This window comes from Bombina bombina, chromosome 3 (assembly GCF_027579735.1).
Source record: "Bombina bombina isolate aBomBom1 chromosome 3, aBomBom1.pri, whole genome shotgun sequence".
NCBI lineage: Eukaryota > Metazoa > Chordata > Amphibia > Anura > Bombinatoridae > Bombina > Bombina bombina.
In genome coordinates, this window is record NC_069501.1 from 1,236,650,912 (window position 1) to 1,236,670,948 (window position 20,037).

General features: G+C 39.7%; 1 protein-coding gene across 1 annotated transcript in view; it reads left to right on the forward strand.

Annotated features, from left to right (window-relative positions):
• Positions 1 to 11,691, forward strand: part of PAAF1 (proteasomal ATPase associated factor 1) — a 148,910-nt gene extending 137,219 nt beyond the window's left edge. Inside the window, exon 12 of the mRNA XM_053708733.1 lies at positions 10,627 to 11,691. Within this exon, the coding sequence (XP_053564708.1) occupies positions 10,627 to 10,704 (78 nt within the window). The 3' untranslated portion in view covers positions 10,705 to 11,691. The remainder of the gene's footprint in view (positions 1 to 10,626) is intronic.
• Positions 11,692 to 20,037: the final 8,346 nt, after the last annotated feature.

Here is a 20,037-nt window from a genome sequence, read left to right on the forward strand (position 1 = left end):
GACACACACTTATCTGGACACTTACACATTCACACAAATTGATAATTTTCACACTTGACCACCATTTAGCCATTTCTTGCAATGTAACACAGGTATAAAATTTATACTTTTTCTAGAATACTAAAATCGCCCATCACAGTGAGTGGGGTTTAACTATTTGGCCATAATACAAAACTATTTTAATACCCCCCCCCCTTTTTTTTTTCATTTTTTATTTCTTTTACCATGTCTTATCGGGCGTCAAATTTTTTTTTTTTCTTTCTTTTTTATAAACAAGGTATAGATTGTATATTTGTTATATATTTATTTTACTTTATCAGAGCTGTTAAGAGGATTGTCTTTTTTTTTATTTTATTTTTTTTCATCTGTCTATTTTTCCCCTTTTTACATTCTTTGGATACAGAATATGTTCTTTCTAATAATTTCTGTTCCATTTTTTTTTCTCCTCCTTCACCTTTGGGCCCACTTCAAATTCAAATTACACATCTCCCATTCTCCCCTCCTTTTTTTTTTCCTTTATATAATCTCCGGAAACAAAATAGATGGCCTCTTCTCCCCTATTGATGTAATAATATGGAAGTAAACCAAATACGTTTTTTTATCTCAAAATGTTAAGGGCTTAAATGCCCCACAAAAACGTAACCTAGAACTACAAAACTTTTCTTAAGAGAAAGGAGACATAGTTTTTGTTCAAGAATCTCACTTTTTATGTAACAATGAACCGAGATTCACAAATAGATTTTATCCTACCATTTATCAGAGTTCCAATTTATGTAAACGTAATGACGTATGTATATTAATACATAAGGATACACCATTTCAAATTCTCCAAATGGAAAAAGTTGCATAGGGTAGATTTTTATGCTTGGTTGAGCTATTAAATAACAGACCAGTCACTATAGTTAACTTATACGCCCCCAATATAGGACAGAAACAATTCTTTAAAAGAGTCACCAATCTCATACTAGAAGTAATTAAAGGAACATTAATATTAGGCAGTGATTTTAACTTACCATTAGAACCCATGCTGGATTGTTCTAAATCTAAAAGCATTTTCTCTAAATATGTAATTAAATCTGTGAACGCCAATCTCCTATCCCTATCTTTAATACATGCATAGAGGACTTTACACCCAACCCCAAAAGATTACTCTTTCTATTCGGCACCACAACACTCATACTCACTTATTGATAATTTTTTAATTGACCAAGATAGTTATACTTTAATTCAGGATACTAAAATACATAATATAACATGGTCTGATCACTTATTAATTTCTTTGACTATTAAATGGCCCAACACACTACTAATACCATATAAATGGAGATTAGAGGAACGTCTATTGAATGATTTACAAATTAAACAATCTATTTTAGAATCTTTAGATAGTTATTTCACATGTAATTTATGCCATGATACATCACCCGCTACTTGGTGGGAAGCACATAAGCAGGTTGTACGTGGGGATTTTATTAAACATAAAGCAAAAATCAACATAAAAAAATAAAGAATCTTATTCATCACATATGAAATCTCTCCAACATGCAGAACATGCTCATAAAAAGGACCCCTATAATAAAACATTAACCCTCTCTCTCCAAAAAGCCCGAGATAATCTTAATCTTTTTGAATAGGGCACTGGCTCTTAAGAAAATATTATTTAATGGAGGCATAAAATCTGGTAAGCTCCTGGCAAGAGCACTAAGGAAAAAAACATTACAGACCTATGTTCCAAAGCTAATAGATGGACAGGGGAATCATATTATAAAGGAAGCCAAGATATTGCTAAAGAGTTTAAAAACTATTACCAACAGCTATTTTACCTTGATACAAAAAATAATTCCCAAAGTTACTTGAAAGATAAAATTACATATATAAATAATAAAGTAGTACCTACTCCCTCAGACTCTCAAAAAAACACCATTAGATGAACCCTTTACCCTACAAGAGGTAATAGAGACAATAAAAAATATGCCTCTAGGAAAAAACTCAGGTCCGGACGGATTTAGCACAAACTACTATAAGACTGTTTCAGATTTTCTAGCCCCTAAACTTCTTACTTCATTCAATTCACTTAATAATGATACTACTTTTTTAAAGAAATGTTAGAGGCTAGAATTATAGTTTTGCCTAAACCCGGTAAAGAACCCAACATTACAACTCATTTTAGGCCGATCTCGTTCTTGAATAATGACATTAAAATTTATGCTAAACTTATCTCCAACAGAATAAATAAAATCCTTCCCCACATTATTAATACTGACCAAGTGGGATTTTTCCCTGGCAGTGAGGCCAGGGACAATACCATTAAAGTTTTAATTAAATATGCTAAACTATATAAGATTCCTCTGATTATGCTTTCAATGGACGCAGAGAAAGCGTTTCACTGGGTTGACTGGTCATTTCTTCATCCAACACTTAAAAGGTTTGGATTCAGAGATAGAATTATTCAACAAATATTCTATCGCTATACATGTCCATTGGACAAAGTAAGGGTTAACGGTATGATCTCTGATTAATTTAAGATATCTAATAGAACGAGGCAAGGATGTCCCTTATACCCCTTACTTTTTGTTATATCTACGGAGATCCTTGCAGCTAGAATTCACTCTAATACAAAAATAAAAGGCTTGACTATAGGGAATCAAGAATATACAATTTAACTCTACGGAGATGACGTACTGTTAACTCTTACTAACCCATCAAGTTCTATTAACGCCCTAGAAATTGTTTTCCAAGAGTTTGGAAACTACTCAAATTTTATAATAAACAAAAACAAATCTGAAACCATATGTACATCAGTATCCCCACAGGAACTTCAGGCCTGTAAACACCATAACCCATACACTTGGAATGAGGTATCGTTAAAATATCTTTGGGTTCATCTTACAGCAAACAACTCTGACCTTTTTGAGGAGAACTATTCCAAACTGGCAGGCACTCTTCAACAAGACTTTAACTCCTGGAAACAAAAATCACTTTCATAGCTAGGCCATATACATGCAATAAAAATGAATATTCTTCTGTGTATTTTATATATCCTTCAGACGGTACCAATAGACCTTCCTAAAGCTTTTTTCCATAACCTCCAGAAGATGATTAATTCCTATATCTGGAACCAAAATAAACCCATAATCAAAATATCTACTTAATATAATAAAAAAAATATAAAAAATACGGTGCACAGAGCATACTTAAAGGGACAGTCGAGTCCAAAACAAAATTTCATGATTTAAATAAGGAATGTAATTTTAAACAACTTTCCAATTTACTTTCATCACCAATCTTGCTTTGTTCTCTTGGATTTCTTAATTGAAAGCTAAACCTAGGAGGTTCATATGCTAATTTCTTAGACCTTGAAGACTGCCTCTAATCTGAATGCATTTTGACCACTAGAGGGCATTAGTTCATGTGTTATATATAGACAACATTGACAACATTGAGCTCATGCACATGAAGTTACCCTGGAGTGAGCACTGATTGGCTAAAATGCAAGTCTGTCAAAACAACTGAAACAAGGGGGCAGTTTGCAGAGGCTTAGATACAAGGTAATCACAGAGGTATAAAGTGTATTATTATAACTGTGTTGGTTATGCAAAACTGGGGAATGAGTAATAAAGGGATTATATTTCTTTTTAAACAAAAGTTCTGATGTTGACTGTCCCTTTAAGTACATTTTTGAAACAGCTGTAACTTTACTAAGAACATTTCTCCAACATAGGTGTGTCCGGTCCACGGCGTCATCCTTACTTGTGGGATATTCTCTTCCCCAACAGGAAATGGCAAAGAGCCCAGCAAAGCTGGTCACATGATCCCTCCTAGGCTCCGCCTACCCCAGTCATTCTCTTTGCCGTTGTACAGGCAACATCTCCACGGAGATGGCTTAGAGTTTTTTAGTGTTTAACTGTAGTTTTCATTATTCAATCAAGAGTTTGTTATTTTAAAATAGTGCTGGTATGTACTATTTACTCTGAAACAGAAAAGAGATCAAGATTTCTGTTTGTATGAGGAAAATGATTTTAGCAACCGTTACTAAAATCCATGGCTGTTCCACACAGGACTGTTGAGAGGAATTAACTTCAGTTGGGGGAACAGTGAGCAATCTTTTGCTGCTTGAGGTATGACACATTCTATCAAGACGATGTAATGCTGGAAGCTGTCATTTTCCCTATGGGATCCGGTAAGCCATTTTTATTCAGACAGTAAATAAGGGCTTCACAAGGGCTTATTAAGACTGTAGACATTTTCTGGGCTAAATCGATTCATATATTACACATATTTAGCCTTGAGGAATCATTTAATCTGGGTATTTTTGTTAAATAATATCGGCAGGCACTGTTTTAGACACCTTATTCTCTAGGGGCTTTCCCTAATCATAGGCAGAGCCTCATTTTCGCGCCGGTATGGCGCACTTGTTTTTGAGCAGCATGACATGCAGTCGCATGTGTGAGGAGCTCTGATACATGGAAAAGACTTTCTGAAGGCGTCATTTGGTATCGTATTCCCCTTTGGGCTTGGTTGGGTCTCAGCAAAGCAGATACCAGGGACTGTAAAGGGGTTAAAGTTAAAAACGGCTCCGGTTCCGTTATTTTAAGGGTTAAAGCTTCCAAATTTTGTGTGCAATACTTTTAAGGCTTTAAGACACTGTGGTGAAATTTTGAACAATTCCTTCATACTTTTTCGCAATTGCAGTAATAAAGTGTGTTCAGTTTAAAATTTAAAGTGACAGTAACGGTTTTATTTTAAAACGTTTTTTGTACTTTGTTATCAAGTTTATGCCTGTTTAACATGTCTGAACTACCAGATAGACTGTGTTCTGAATGTGGGGAAGCCAAGGTTCCTTCTCATTTAAATAAATGTGATTTATGTGACACTGAAAATGATGCCCAAGATGATTCCTCAAGTGAGGGGAGTAAGCATGGTACTGCATCATTCCCTCCTTCGTCTACACGAGTCTTGCCCACTCAGGAGGCCCCTAGTACATCTAGCGCGCCAATACTCCTTACTATGCAACAATTAACGGCTGTAATGGATAATTCTATCAAAAACATTTTAGCCAAAATGCCCACTTATCAGCGTAAGCGCGACTGCTCTGTTTTAGATACTGAAGAGCATGAGGACGCTGATGATAATGGTTCTGAAATGCCCCTACACCAGTCTGAGGGGGCCAGGGAGGTTTTGTCTGAGGGAGAAATTTCAGATTCAGGGAAAATTTCTCAACAAGCTGAACCCGATGTGATTACATTTAAATTTAAGTTGGAACATCTCCGCGCTCTGCTTAAGGAGGTATTATCCACTCTGGATGATTGTGAGAATTTGATCATCCCAGAGAAACTATGTAAAATGGACAAGTTCCTAGAGGTCCCGGGGCTCCCAGAAGCTTTTCCTATACCCAAGCGGGTGGCGGACATTGTAAATAAAGAATGGGAAAGGCCCGGTATACCTTTCGTCCCTCCCCCCATATTTAAAAAATTGTTTCCTATGGTCGACCCTAGAAAGGACTTATGGCAGACTGTCCCCAAGGTCGAGGGAGCGGTTTCTACTTTAAACAAACGCACCACTATACCCATAGAAGATAGTTGTGCTTTCAAAGATCCTATGGATAAAAAATTAGAAGGTTTGCTTAAAAAGATGTTTGTTCAGCAAGGTTACCTTCTACAACCAATTTCATGCATTGTCCCTGTCACTACAGCCGCGTGTTTCTGGTTCGATGAGCTAGTAAAGGCGATCGATGGTGATTCTCCTCCTTATGAGGAGATTATGGACAGAATCCGTGCTCTCAAATTGGCTAATTCTTTCACCCTAGACGCCACTTTGCAATTGGCTAGGTTAGCGGCGAAGAATTCTGGGTTTGCTATTGTGGCGCGTAGAGCGCTTTGGTTGAAATCTTGGTCAGCGGATGCGTCTTCCAAGAACAAACTCCTTAACATTCCTTTCAAGGGGAAAACGCTGTTTGGCCCTGACTTGAAAGAGATTATCTCTGATATCACTGGGGGTAAGGGCCACGCCCTTCCTCAGAATAGGTCTTTCAAGGCCAAAAATAAACCTAATTTTCGTCCCTTTCGTAAAAACGGACCAGCCCCAAGTGCTACGTCCTCTAAGCAAGAGGGTAATACTTCTCAAGCCAAGCCAGCCTGGAGACCAATGCAAGGCTGGAACAAGGGAAAGCAGGCCAAGAAACCTGCCACTGCTACCAAGACAGCATGTAATGTTGGCCCCCGATCCGGGACCGGATCTGGTGGGGGGCAGACTCTCTCTCTTCGCTCAGGCTTGGGCAAGAGATGTTCTGGATCCTTGGGCACTAGAAATAGTCTCCCAAGGTTATCTTCTGGAATTCAAGGGGCTTCCCCCAAGGGGGAGGTTCCACAGGTCTCAATTGTCTTCAGACCACATAAAGAGACAGGCATTTTTACATTGTGTAGAAGACCTGTTAAAAATGGGAGTGATTCATCCTGTTCCATTAGGAGAACAAGGGATGGGGTTCTACTCCAATCTGTTCATAGTTCCCAAAAAAGAGGGAACGTTCAGACCAATCTTAGATCTCAAGATCTTAAACAAGTTTCTCAAGGTTCCATCGTTCAAGATGGAAACCATTCGAACAATTCTTCCTTCCATCCAGGAAGGTCAATTCATGACCACGGTGGATTTAAAGGATGCGTATCTACATATTCCTATCCACAAGGAACATCATCGGTTCCTAAGGTTTGCATTCCTGGACAAGCATTACCAGTTCGTGGCGCTTCCTTTCGGAATAGCCACTGCTCCAAGGATTTTCACAAAGGTACTAGGGTCCCTTCTAGCGGTGCTAAGACCAAGGGGCATTACAGTAGTACCTTACTTGGACGACATTCTGATTCAAGCGTCGTCCCTTCCTCAAGCAAAGGCTCACACGGACATAGTCCTGGCCTTTCTCAGATCTCACGGATGGAAAGTGAACGTGGAAAAGAGTTCTCTATCTCCGTCGACAAGGGTTCCCTTCTTGGGAACAATAATAGACTCCTTAGAAATGAGGATTTTTCTGACAGAGGCCAGAAAAACAAAACTTCTAAACTCTTGTCAAACACTTCATTCCGTTCCTCTTCCTTCCATAGCGCAGTGCATGGAAGTAATAGGTTTGATGGTAGCCGCAATGGACATAGTTCCTTTTGCGCGCATTCATCTAAGACCATTACAACTGTGCATGCTCAGTCGCAGACCAGAGTGGGTCATTGTCACGACCGACGCCAGTCTGATGGGCTGGGGCGCGGTCTGGGGATCCCTGAAAGCTCAGGGTCTTCGGTCTCGGGAAGAATCTCTTCTACCGATAAATATTCTGGAACTGAGAGCGATATTCAATGCTCTCAAGGCTTGGCCTCAGCTAGCAAAGGCCAAGTTCATACGGTTTCAATCAGACAACATGACGACTGTTGCGTACATCAACCATCAGGGGGGAACAAGGAGTTCCCTGGCGATGGAAGAAGTGACCAAAATCATTCAATGGGCGGAGACTCACTCCTGCCACCTGTCTGCAATCCACATCCCAGGAGTGGAAAATTGGGAAGCGGATTTTCTGAGTCGTCAGACATTACATCCGGGGGAGTGGGAACTCCATCCGGAAATCTTTGCCCAAATTACTCAACTGTGGGGCATTCCAGACATGGATCTGATGGCGTCTCGTCAGAACTTCAAGGTTCCTTGCTACGGGTCCAGATCCAGGGATCCCAAGGCGACTCTAGTAGATGCACTAGTAGCACCTTGGACCTTCAAACTAGCTTATGTATTCCCGCCGTTTCCTCTCATCCCCAGGCTGGTAGCCAGGATCAATCAGGAGAGGGCGTCGGTGATCTTGATGGCTCCTGCGTGGCCACGCAGGACTTGGTATGCAGATCTGGTGAATATGTCATCGGCTCCACCATGGAAGCTACCTTTGAGACGAGACCTTCTTGTTCAAGGTCCGTTCGAACATCCGAATCTGGTCTCACTCCAGCTGACTGCTTGGAGATTGAACGCTTGATCTCATCAAAACGAGGGTTCTCAGATTCTGTTATTGATACTCTTGTTCAGGCCAGAAAGCCTGTAACTAGAAAAATTTACCACAAAATATGGAAAAAATATATCTGTTGGTGTGAATCTAAAGGATTCCCTTGGGACAAGGTAAAGATTACTAAGATTCTATCCTTTCTTCAAGAAGGATTGGAGAAAGGATTATTTGCAAGTTCCTTGAAGGGACAGATTTCTGCCTTGTCTGTGTTACTTCACAAAAAACTGGCAGCTGTGCCAGATGTTCAAGCCTTTGTTCAGGCTCTGGTTAGAATCAAGCCTGTTTACAAACCTTTGACTCCTCCTCGGAGTCTCAACTTAGTTCTTTCAGTTCTTCAGGGGGTTCCGTTTGAACCCTTACATTCCGTTGATATTAAGTTATTATCTTGGAAAGTTTTGTTTTTGGTTGCAATTTCTTCTGCTAGAAGAGTTTCAGAATTATCTGCTCTGCAGTGTTCTCCTCCTTATCTGGTTTTCCTTGCAGATAAGGTGGTTTTACGTACTAAACCTGGTTTTCTTCCAAAGGTTGTTTCTAACAAAAACATTAACCAGGAGATAGTCGTGCCTTCTTGTGTCCGAAACCAGTTTCGAAGAAGGAACGTTTGTTGCACAATTTGGATGTTGTTCGTGCTCTAAAATTCTATTTAGATGCTACAAAGGATTTTAGACAAACATCTTCCTTGTTTGTTGTTTATTCTGGTAAAAGGAGAGGTCAAAAAGCAACTTCTACCTCTCTCTCTTTTTGGATTAAAAGCATCATCAGATTGGCTTACGAGACTGCCGGACGGCAGCCTCCTGAAAGAATCACAGCTCATTCCACTGGGGCTGTGGCTTCCACATGGGCCTTCAAGAACGAGGCTTCTGTTGATCAGATATGTAGGGCAGCGACTTGGTCTTCACTGCACACTTTTACCAAATTTTACAAGTTTGATACTTTTGCTTCTTCTGAGGGTATTTTTGGGAGAAAGGTTTTGCAAGCCGTGGTGCCTTCCATTTAGGTGACCTGATTTGCTCCCTCCCTTCATCCGTGTCCTAAAGCTTTGGTATTGGTTCCCACAAGTAAGGATGACGCCGTGGACCGGACACACCTATGTTGGAGAAAACAGAATTTATGTTTACCTGATAAATTACTTTCTCCAACGGTGTGTCCGGTCCACGGCCCGCCCTGGTTTTTTAATCAGGTCTGATAATTTATTTTCTTTAACTACAGTCACCACGGTATCATATGGTTTCTCCTATGCAAATATTCCTCCTTAACGTCGGTCGAATGACTGGGGTAGGCGGAGCCTAGGAGGGATCATGTGACCAGCTTTGCTGGGCTCTTTGCCATTTCCTGTTGGGGAAGAGAATATCCCACAAGTAAGGATGACGCCGTGGACCGGACACACCGTTGGAGAAAGTAATTTATCAGGTAAACATAAATTCTTTTTTTTTCTAGTACAAGTATATTGCAAAATGCTTTTGTTTAAAACTGTAATGCACCCATGTATTTTTACAATTTTGTCTGGAATGCCCCTTCAAACAGTCATTTTGTTAGAAACACTTTTGCCAATGCATGAGTATTGCACAAAATGCTTTAAAGCTAAAATGCACTGTTTTGTTTTTCAATTCCAACTGTTATATCCCTTTTTAGAGAGACAATGACATCAACTTGACAAGTATAATGGCTGCAAGCGTACTATATTTTTCAGAATTTTCTCTATAAATGTATTATTTGTTCAGTACAACTCCCTCTCTCCCCGATTTACCTGATATGTAAACTAGAATAACGTTTATGACAAGCACAGCAGGTTGGTGACAGTTACATTTCTGGGGCCTCTTATACATTCATAGCCTGTGCAAGTTGCCTCATGTAAAAACCTGCAGAATGGGCATTGTGTGATATGGTGAAATGCTGTACTTAGGTCCTAACTCACCTTCATTGTCCAGGGATTCAGATTTCAAATATGGACAAAGAATGTTTCTTCTGGCAAATGATGAGTTTGTTTTAGTGAAACAGAACAACAGGGCAGGTTGTTCCACTGTCTCACAAAAAAGGTAACTTTACACGATTATGGTACAATTTTTTTAATTTTATTTTTAATGAATTTCAAGTTTCCCTTCATTTACCTGCCAATAACACCGATAATACTATGCTTTTCCGCTGATATGAATAGAGCAAAGTATTTGTATGTGTACTAGGTAAAATGTGCAGAAAAGGAAAATACCAAGTTTGTGTGCTTAAAAGAATACATCACACAATAAACTGACAAAATATCAATAGAATGTAGCTTTTTGCTATTGGAGTAATTTACAGTTATAAAGAAACATAACAGATGTAAATAGTAATCACTGTCTCATGGCTATAGCTATAATCACACACAACAAACTGATTTTTATGAAAAGCTTTGCTGAGCTGCATTCAGCTTTTGACCATTTTCAGCAAACAGTCTAATGTAAAGCTTATTTCAGTCCTTCTCCACTGCTGATCTTCAAGGAACACTGAGGCCGAGCACATGTATAAGAAATAAAAAGGAATTTATATGTAAATATTGTATCCATTTCACATTACTAATAGAGCATTTCTCTCTCATTCATTGACCTATTTTGTATTTCTTTCTCACTCAGGTGGCTGTTTGGGAGAAACTAGTTTACACGTGCTGCAGAGATGGGATTGTCCGGAAATATCAGCTCACAGATCTGTGATAGATAAATTTATGAACAGGTGGCATTGGGGGCTTTCAAAGGCTCCAGTGACCAAAAACAAAAGTGCTTTTTTTTTTTTTCTAAGAACGTTTGCGAGTTTGTTGGCTTGAACGGGAGAGAATCAGACAATATGAATACATTGAATCATAAAACTCTAAAATAACGATTCAGATAGAGAATACAATTTTGAACAACATTCCAATTTACTTCTATTATCTAATTTGCTTTATTCTTTAGATATCCTTTGTTGAAGAAATAGCCATGCAAATGTGTGAGCCAATCACACAAGGCATCTAGATATGCTTTTCAGCAAAGGATATCAAGAGAATGAAGCAAATTAGATAATAGAAGTAAATTAGAAAGTTGTTTAAAATGGTGTGCTCTTTCTAAGTCCTTAAAGAAAACCTTTGGGTTTAATGTTCCTTTAAGGAAATATGCTGTTGAGTGTGACCCATTTATAAGTTTCAGCACAGGAATAGGACTGATGATTTCACTGGCTATGAACCTGCTATGTACACACACAGACTCTGCAGGAGCAGTTGAACACAGCCGAGCAACATATTATAACTGAAATAGAGGTGCATTTAGAATAAACGTAGCACAGGGATTTAGTGTAGAGTTAGTGTTAACCCCTTAAATGTCAGAATGGGCTTCAAGATAAAGCTCAACCCTAACTCTAAAAATCTTAGGCTACCTACATTATTTGATACATTCTAAGTTTTGAGCTATTTTGCATGTACAGTGTCAGGATTTAAAAAGTAAACCCTGCCAATGTACAGTTTTAGTGGGTGTGTAAAAAAATAACTAAAATAAATATTAATGCCACCCTTAAAGTAAGAGATGCTGTAATTCATGCAGGTGTTATGTGCACAAAACATAAAAAAATGTATGGGCGTCTGGAATTTATTTAATTCTGTTTTATAAAGGATTGTTAAGTGTAGCCTATATTTTGGTACAACGCTGAATAAAAACGTTGATTTTGTATAATGCCTCATTGGTTTCATTTGTCATTCTGATAACTGAAAGATGTGAAAGGAAGACCATAGTGTGTGGCCCTGGGTCTGTATTTAAACATCTCCCCCAGTGGCTGGAGGCGATATTGCAGCCGCTGGTGGTTATGTGGTGTGCAGAGAGGGACACATCTGTCTTACTGTTAATGTGATGTATTCCTCAAGGTCAAGACTTGTTAGCCATACATTTTTAACTTGTCAAGAATACTGCCAATTCCTTGTATTTTTGTGACTGTGATTAGAGTTACACATTTCCTATTAAAAGGACACTGAAGTCAAAATTAAACTTTCATGATTCACATAGAGCATTCAATTTTAAACAACTTACCAATTTACTCCCATTAACAAAATGTGCAGTTTTTTATGTTTACACTTTTTGTCACCAGCTCCTATTGAGCATGTGCAAGAATTCACAGAATATACGTATATGCATTTGTGATTGGTTGATGGCGGTCACATGATACAGTCGTGGAGGAAATAGACATAACTTTGAAATTTGTCAGAAAAAAAATCTACTACTCATTTGAAGTTGAGACTAAGTGCTATTTCATTGTCTTTTTGTCATACATTTTTGATTATGCAAATCTACTGTATTTACTGGTCCTTTAACTCGCACTAAAATAATTTAACCCAACATTGAATATCATGACAGCTCAGATTTAACATATCACTGGCTCATAAGCAAACCATAGCCAAATGTTTAAATTATAGACTTGTGTCAATAACATTGCTTACTCTATCAGCCCCTTAAATTGAATTATAAGAATAAGACCTCATTTCTCTTGTTAAGTGTATCCAGTCCACGGATCATCCATTACTTGTGGGATATTCTCCTTCCCAACAGGAAGTTGCAAGAGGATCACCCACAGCAGAGCTGCTATATAGCTCCTCCCCTCACTGCCATATCCAGTTATTCTCTTGCAACTCTCAACTAAGATGGAGGTCGTAAGAGGACTGTGGTGTTTTATACTTAGTTTATTTCTTCAATCAAAAGTTTGTTATTTTTAAATGGTACTGGAGTGTACTGTTTATCTCAGGCAGTATTTAGAAGAAGAATCTGCCTGCGTTTTCTATGATCTTAGCAGAAGTAACTAAGATCCTTTGCTGTTCTCACATATTCTGAGGAGTGAGGTAACTTCAGAGGGGGAATAGTGTGCAGGTTTTCCTGTAATAAGGTATGTGCAGTTAAAATATTTTTCTAGGGATGGAATTTGCTAGAAAATGCTGCTGATACCGAAGTAATGTAAGTAAAGCCTTAAATGCAGTGATAGCGACTGGTATCAGGCTTGTTAATAGAGATACATACTCTTATAAAAGTGTATTTTAAAACGTTTGCTGGCATGTTTAATCGTTTTTTACATATGTTTGGTGATAAAACTTATTGGGGCCTAGTTTTTTCCACATGGCTGGCTTGAATTTTGCCTAGAAACAGTTCCCTGAGGCTTCCCACTGTTGTAATATGAGTGGGAGGGGCCTATTTTGGCGTTTTTTTTGCACAGCAAAAATTACAGACACAGACATCCAGCTTCTTCCTGCATGATCCAGGACTTCTCTGAAGGGTTCAAAAGGCTTCAAAAGTCGTATTGAGGGAGGTAAAAAGCCACAGTAGAGCTGTGGCAGTTGTTGTGACTGTTTAAAAAACGTTTTTGTCATTTGTTATTCCGTTTTTGGTATTAAGGGGTTAATCATCCATTTGCAAGTGGGTGCAATGCTCTGCTAACATTACATACACTGTAAAAATTTCGTTAGTGTAACTGCATTTTTTCACTGTTATTTCAAAATTTGGGAAAATTTGTGTTTCTTAAAGGCGCAGTAACGTTTTTTATATTGCTTGTAAACTTATTTTAAAGTGTTTTCCAAGCTTGCTAGTCTCATTGCTAGTCTGTTTAAACATGTCTGACACAGAGGAACCTACTTGTTCATTATGTTTGAAAGCCATGGTGGAGCCCCATAGGAGAATGTGTACTAAATGTATTGATTTCACCTTAAACAGTAAAGATCAGTCTTTATCTATAAAAGAATTATCACCAGAGGGTTGTCGAGGGGGAAGTTATGCCGACTAACTCTCCCCACGTGTCAGACCCTTCGCCTCCCGCTCAGGGGACGCACGCTAATATGGCGCCAATTACATCAGGGACGCCCATAGCGATTACCTTGCCAGGACATGGCGGCAATCATGAATAATACCCTGTCAGAGGTATTATCTAGATTGCCTGAATTAAGAGGCAAGCACGATAGCTCTGGGGTTAAGAGAGATACAGAGCGCGCAAATGCTGTTAGAGCCATGTCTGATACTGCGTCACAGTATGCAGAACATGAGGACGGAGAGCTTCAGTCTGTGGGTGACATCTCTGACTCGGGGAAACCTGATTCAGAGATTTCTAATTTTAAATTTAAGCTTGAGAACCTCCGTGTATTGCTTGGGGAGGTATTAGCTGCTCTGAATGACTGTAACACAGTTGCAATTCCAGAGAAATTGTGTAGGCTGGATAGATACTATGCGGTGCCGGTGTGTACTGACGTTTTTCCTATACCTAAAAGGCTTACAGAAATTATTAGCAAGGAGTGGGATAGACCCGGTGTGCCCTTTTCCCCACCTCCTATATTTAAAAAAATGGTTCCAATAGACGCCACTACACGGGACTTATGGCAGACGGTCCCTAAGGTGGAGGGAGCAGTTTCTACTTTAGCAAAGCGTACCACTATCCCGGTTGAGGACAGTTGTGCTTTTTCAGATCCAATGGATAAAAAATTGGAGGGTTACCTTAAGAAAATGTTTATTCAACAAGGTTTTATTTTACAGCCCCTTGCATGCATTGCGCCTGTCACTGCTGCGGCGGCATTCTGGTTTGAGGCCCTGGAAGAGGCCACCCAGACAGCTCCATTTAATGAAATTATTGACAAGCTTAGAACGCTTAAAGGGACACTGTAACCAAAAAAATTCTTTCGCGATTCAGATTGAGCATGACATTTTAAGCAACTTTCTAATTTACTCCTATTATCAAATTTTCTTCATTCTCTTGGTATCTTTATTTGAAATGCAAGAATGTAAGTTTAGATGCCGGCCCATTTTTGGTGAACAACCTGGGTTGTCCTTGCTGATTGGTGGATAAATTCATCCACCAATAGAAAAGTGCTGTCCAGAGTACTGAAACCAAAAAAAAGCTTAGATGCCTTCTTTTTCAAATAATGATAGCAAGAGAATGAAGAAAAATTGAAAATAAGAGTAAATTAGAAAGTTGCTTAAAATTTCATGCTCAATCTGAATCACGAAAGAAAAATTTTGGTTACAGTGTCCCTTTAAGCTAGCTAACTCAGTTTAGTCAAATGAACAATGGCATCAGAAACAAATAACGGCTAAGAATTCCGGATTCGCCATCCAGGCGCGTAGGGCGCTATGGCTTAAATCCTGGTCAGCTGACGTGACTTCAAAGTCTAAATTACTCAACATTCCTTTCAAGGGGCAGACCTTATTCGGGCCTGGCTTGAAGGAAATTATTGCTGACATTACTGGAGACAAGGGTCATACCCTTCCTCAGGACAGGGCCAAATCAAAGGCCAAACAGTCTAATTTTCATGCCTTTCGAAATTTCAAGGCAGGAGCAGCATCAACTTCCTCAGCTTCAAAACAAGAGGGAACTGTTGCTCATTCCAGACAGGCCTGGAAACCTAACCAGTCCTGGAACAAGGGCAAGCAGGCCAGAAAGCCTGCTGCTGCCCCCAAGACAGCATGAAGGAACGGCCCCCTATCCGGAAACGGATCTAGTGGGGGGCAGACTTTCTCTCTTCGCCCAGGCGTGGGCAAGAGATGTTCAGGATCCCTGGGCGTTGGAGATCATATCTCAGGGATATCTTCTGGACTTCAAAGCTTCTCCTCCACAAGGGAGATTTCATCTTTCAAGGTTATCAGCAAACCAGATAAAGAAAGAGGCATTCCTAAGCTGTGTGCAAGACCTCCTAGTAATGGCAGTGATCCATCCAGTTCCGCGGACGGAACAAGGACAGGGATTTTATTCAAATCTGTTTGTGGTTCCCAAGAAAGAGGGCACCTTCAGACCAATCTTGGATCTAAAGATCTTAAACAAATTCCTCAGAGTTCCATCATTCAAAATGGAAACTATTCGGACCATCCTACCCATGATCCAAGAGGGTCAGTACATGACCACAGTGGACTTAAAGGATGCCTACCTTCACATACCGATTCACAAAGATCATCATCGGTTCCTAAGGTTTGCCTTTCTAGACAGGCATTACCAATCTGTAGCTCTTCCCTTCGGGTTGGCCACTGCCCCGAGAATTTTTACAAAGGTTCTGGGCTCACTTCTGGCGGTTCTAAGACCGCGAGGCATAGCGGTGGCTCCGTATCTAGACGACATCCTGATACAGGCGTCAAGCTTTCAAATTGCCAAGTCTCATACAGAGATAGTTCTGGCATTTTTGAGGTCGCATGGGTGGAAAGTGAACGTGGAAAAGAGTTCTCTATCACCACTCACAAGAGTCTCCTTCCTAGGGACTCTTATAGATTCTGCAGAGATGAAAATTTACCTGACGGAGTCCAGGTTATCAAAACTTCTAAATGCTTGCCGTGTCCTTCATTCCATTCCACGCCCGTCAGTGGCTCAGTGCATGGAAGTAATCGGCTTAATGGTAGCGGCAATGGCCATAGTGCCATTTGCGCGCCTGCATCTCAGACTGCTGCAATTATTAATGCTAAGTCAGTGGAATGGGGATTACTCAGATTTGTCCCCTCTTCTAAATCTGGATCAAGAGACCAGAGATTCTCTTCTCTGGTGGCTTTCTCGGGTCCATCTGTCCAAGGGTATGACCTTTCGCAGGCCAGATTGGACGATTGTAACAACAGATGCCAGCCTTCTAGGTTGGGGCGCAGTCTGGAACTCCCTGAAGGCTCAGGGATCATGGACTCAGGAGGAGAAACTCCTCCCAATAAATATTCTGGAGTTAAGAGCAATATTCAATGCTCTTCTAGCTTGGCCTCAGTTAGCAACACTGAGGTTCATCAGATTTCAGTCGGACAACATCACGACTGTGGCTTACATCAACCATCAAGGGGGAACCAGGAGTTCCCTAGCGATGTTAGAAGCCTCAAAGATAATTCGCTGGGCAGAGTCTCACTCTTGCCACCTGTCAGCGATCCACATCCCAGGCGTAGAGAACTGGGAGGCGAATTTTCTAAGTCGTCAGACTTTTCAGCCAGGGGAGTGGGAACTCCATCCGGAGGTGTTTGCTCAACTGGTCCATCGTTGGGGCAAACCAGAACTGGATCTCATGGCGTCTCGCCAGAACGCCAAGCTTCCTTGTTACGGATCCAGGTCCAGGGACCCGGGAGCAACGCTGATAGATGCTCTAGCAGCTCCTTGGTTCTTCAACCTGGCCTATGTGTTTCCACCGTTTCCTCTGCTCCCTCGACTGATTGCCAAAATCAAACAGGAGAGAGCATCAGTGATTCTGATAGCGCCTGCGTGGCCACGCAGGACCTGGTATGCAGACCTAGTGGACATGTCACCTCTTCCACCATGGACTCTGCCTCTGAGGCAGGACCTTCTAATACAAGGTCCTTTCAATCATCCAAATCTAATTTCTCTGAGGCTTCTCAGAGTCAGTCATTGATACCTTAATACAGGCTCGGAAGCCTGTCACCAGGAAAATCTACCATAAGATATGGCGTAAATATCTTTATTGGTGTGAATCCAAGAGTTACTCATGGAGTAAGGTTAGGATTCCTAGAATATTGTCCTTTCTCCAAGAGGGTTTGGACAAAGGCTTATAGCTAGTTCTTTAAAAGGACAGATCTCTGCTCTGTCTATTCTTTTGCACAATCGTCTGGCAGAAGTTCCAGACGTCCAGGCATTTTGTCAGGCTTTGGTTAGGATTAAGCCTGTGTTTAAAACTGTTGCTCCCCCGTGGAGCTTAAACTTGGTTCTTAAAGTTCTTCAGGGAGTTCCGTTTGAACCCCTTCATTCCATTAATATTAAACTTTTATCTTGGAGTTCTGTTTTTGATGGCTATTTCCTCAGCTCGAAGAGTCTCTGAGTTATCTGCCTTACATTGTGATTCTCCTTATCTGATTTTTCATTCAGACAAGGTAGTTCTGCGTACCAAACCTGGGTTTTTACCTAAGGTGGTTTCTAACAGGAATATCAATCAAGAGATTGTTGTTCCATCATTGTGTCCTAATCCTTCTTCAAAGAAGGAACGTCTTTTGCATAATCTGGACGTAGTCCGTGCCTTGAAGTTTTACTTACAGGCTACTAAAGATTTTCGTCAAACATCTGCCCTGTTTGTCGTTTACTCTGGACAGAGGAGAGGCTGTTTTTGGGGGAGAGGTTCTACAGGCAGTGGTTCCTTCCGTTTAAGTTCCTGCCTTGTCCCTCCCATCATCCGTGTACTTTAGCTTTGGTATTGGTATCCCACAAGTAATGGATGATCCGTGGACTGGATACACTTAACAAGAGAAAACATAATTTATGCTTACCTGATAAATTTATTTCTCTTGTAGTGTATCCAGTCCACGGCCCGCCCTGTCCTTTTAAGGCAGGTCTAAATTTTAATTAAACTACAGTCACCACTGCACCCTATGGTTTCTCCTTTCTCGTCTTGTTTCGGTCGAATGACTGGATATGGCAGTGAGGGGAGGAGCTATATAGCAGCTCTGCTGTGGGTGATCCTCTTGCAACTTCCTGTTGGGAAGGAGAATATCCCACAAGTAATGGATGATCCGTGGACTGGATACACTACAAGAGAAATAAATTTATCAGGTAAGTATAAATTATGTTTTTTATTTATATATTCTACTGCCTATTCCCATTAAAACAAATATGGACCAGGAGGCCCCAGTCATTCAAATGCAACATAATATTAGGAGTAGCAGATAGAATCGGAGAGGAGTTCTCCATAACTGCTATGTTGATATAGATATATAATAGGCAATAGGAAAGGGGTTCTTAATGGCTGCTATATTGATACAGATATATAATAGGTATTCAGGAACGGTTCAATGGAATCTGCGTTCCTATGTTTAACCAGTAAACAATTTTGGGTGGGAAGGGCAGAGCCACTATTCTGAAGACCATGGACTCAGGGCGGACTTAATGAATATATTCTCATAGCAAAGATATCCTAAAACTAACTTATAGGCAGTTGCGCTCCTGAGGACTACACACATATATATATATATATATATATATATATATATATACATGCAATTGAACAGAATAAAATACTAGACTATATATTGAACACTAAACACCAAAGTCCTATAATATGCAGAAAGTAGGTAAAGTTAGTTATAGTTGGACATCACAATACAATAATGGCTATATAATAGACCAACTCTAATAACCACTTATTAGGAGACCTGAAGACTGATATGACTGCCTCTCAGATATCTGGATATGAGGTGGTAAATTTTAGCAACTAGTAGTTAAAACATCATCTTATAGTATCCAGCAGTAACTTACAAACACTACAACAAGAATATAAATATCATTTCTTCATCTAGTCTCGCCTAGCAGTATAAACTGGCCTCCTTACGTAAAAAAAAAAGTAGAAAAAGAACATATGACCCCATCCTACTAAAAATCTTAAAATATAGTACACTGTAACATTGTCTGAGACAGGGTGACTTATGAATGTAGGGCGGTTGCACCTGAAAGATAATATATGTATTATGACGGTTATGTCTCTTTTTGATCTAACAGGGTCAAAGGCTATGTGTATAGTCTGATAAAGTAAGATAAAATACAAATTCAATCTCAACATACTAAACTAAATCTGGCTATTATTTAAATGCTAGTATAGGTCTCTAGCTCATTGCAACCAAGATACAGAGATTTAACAACATATCATGGTAGATCAGAATAAAAGTAAAGCATAGCTATAGTTTGTGGACAGACATTTGGTACATTTTAAAAAGTAATACCTTTGGTTCATACTAGTTGTATCATTAACCCTCCTGCAGAATGTAATGTACAAAACTAAATAAACAGCCCAATATATTAGTTAATTTTCTGCAGGACTATAGCTTTAAAAATATGCCCATAGCTAGTATGGCATATTTAAATGTTTCAGTGTGAGCCTGTTAGAGGCTAGTACAGTCACTATACTATAAGCATGCATGGAGTCCACAATACAATATACCTAACCAAAACAACAGGAAAACAATGTATGTTGGACATAAAGATATAACCCTTATATCAAGGCAGTAAACCATCACTAAACACATCTCATAGCTATAAATCTAGGTAAAAACATCACATCTAAGCATTAGCATTAGTATGTAGACTAAAATCAAGAAAATTGAAAT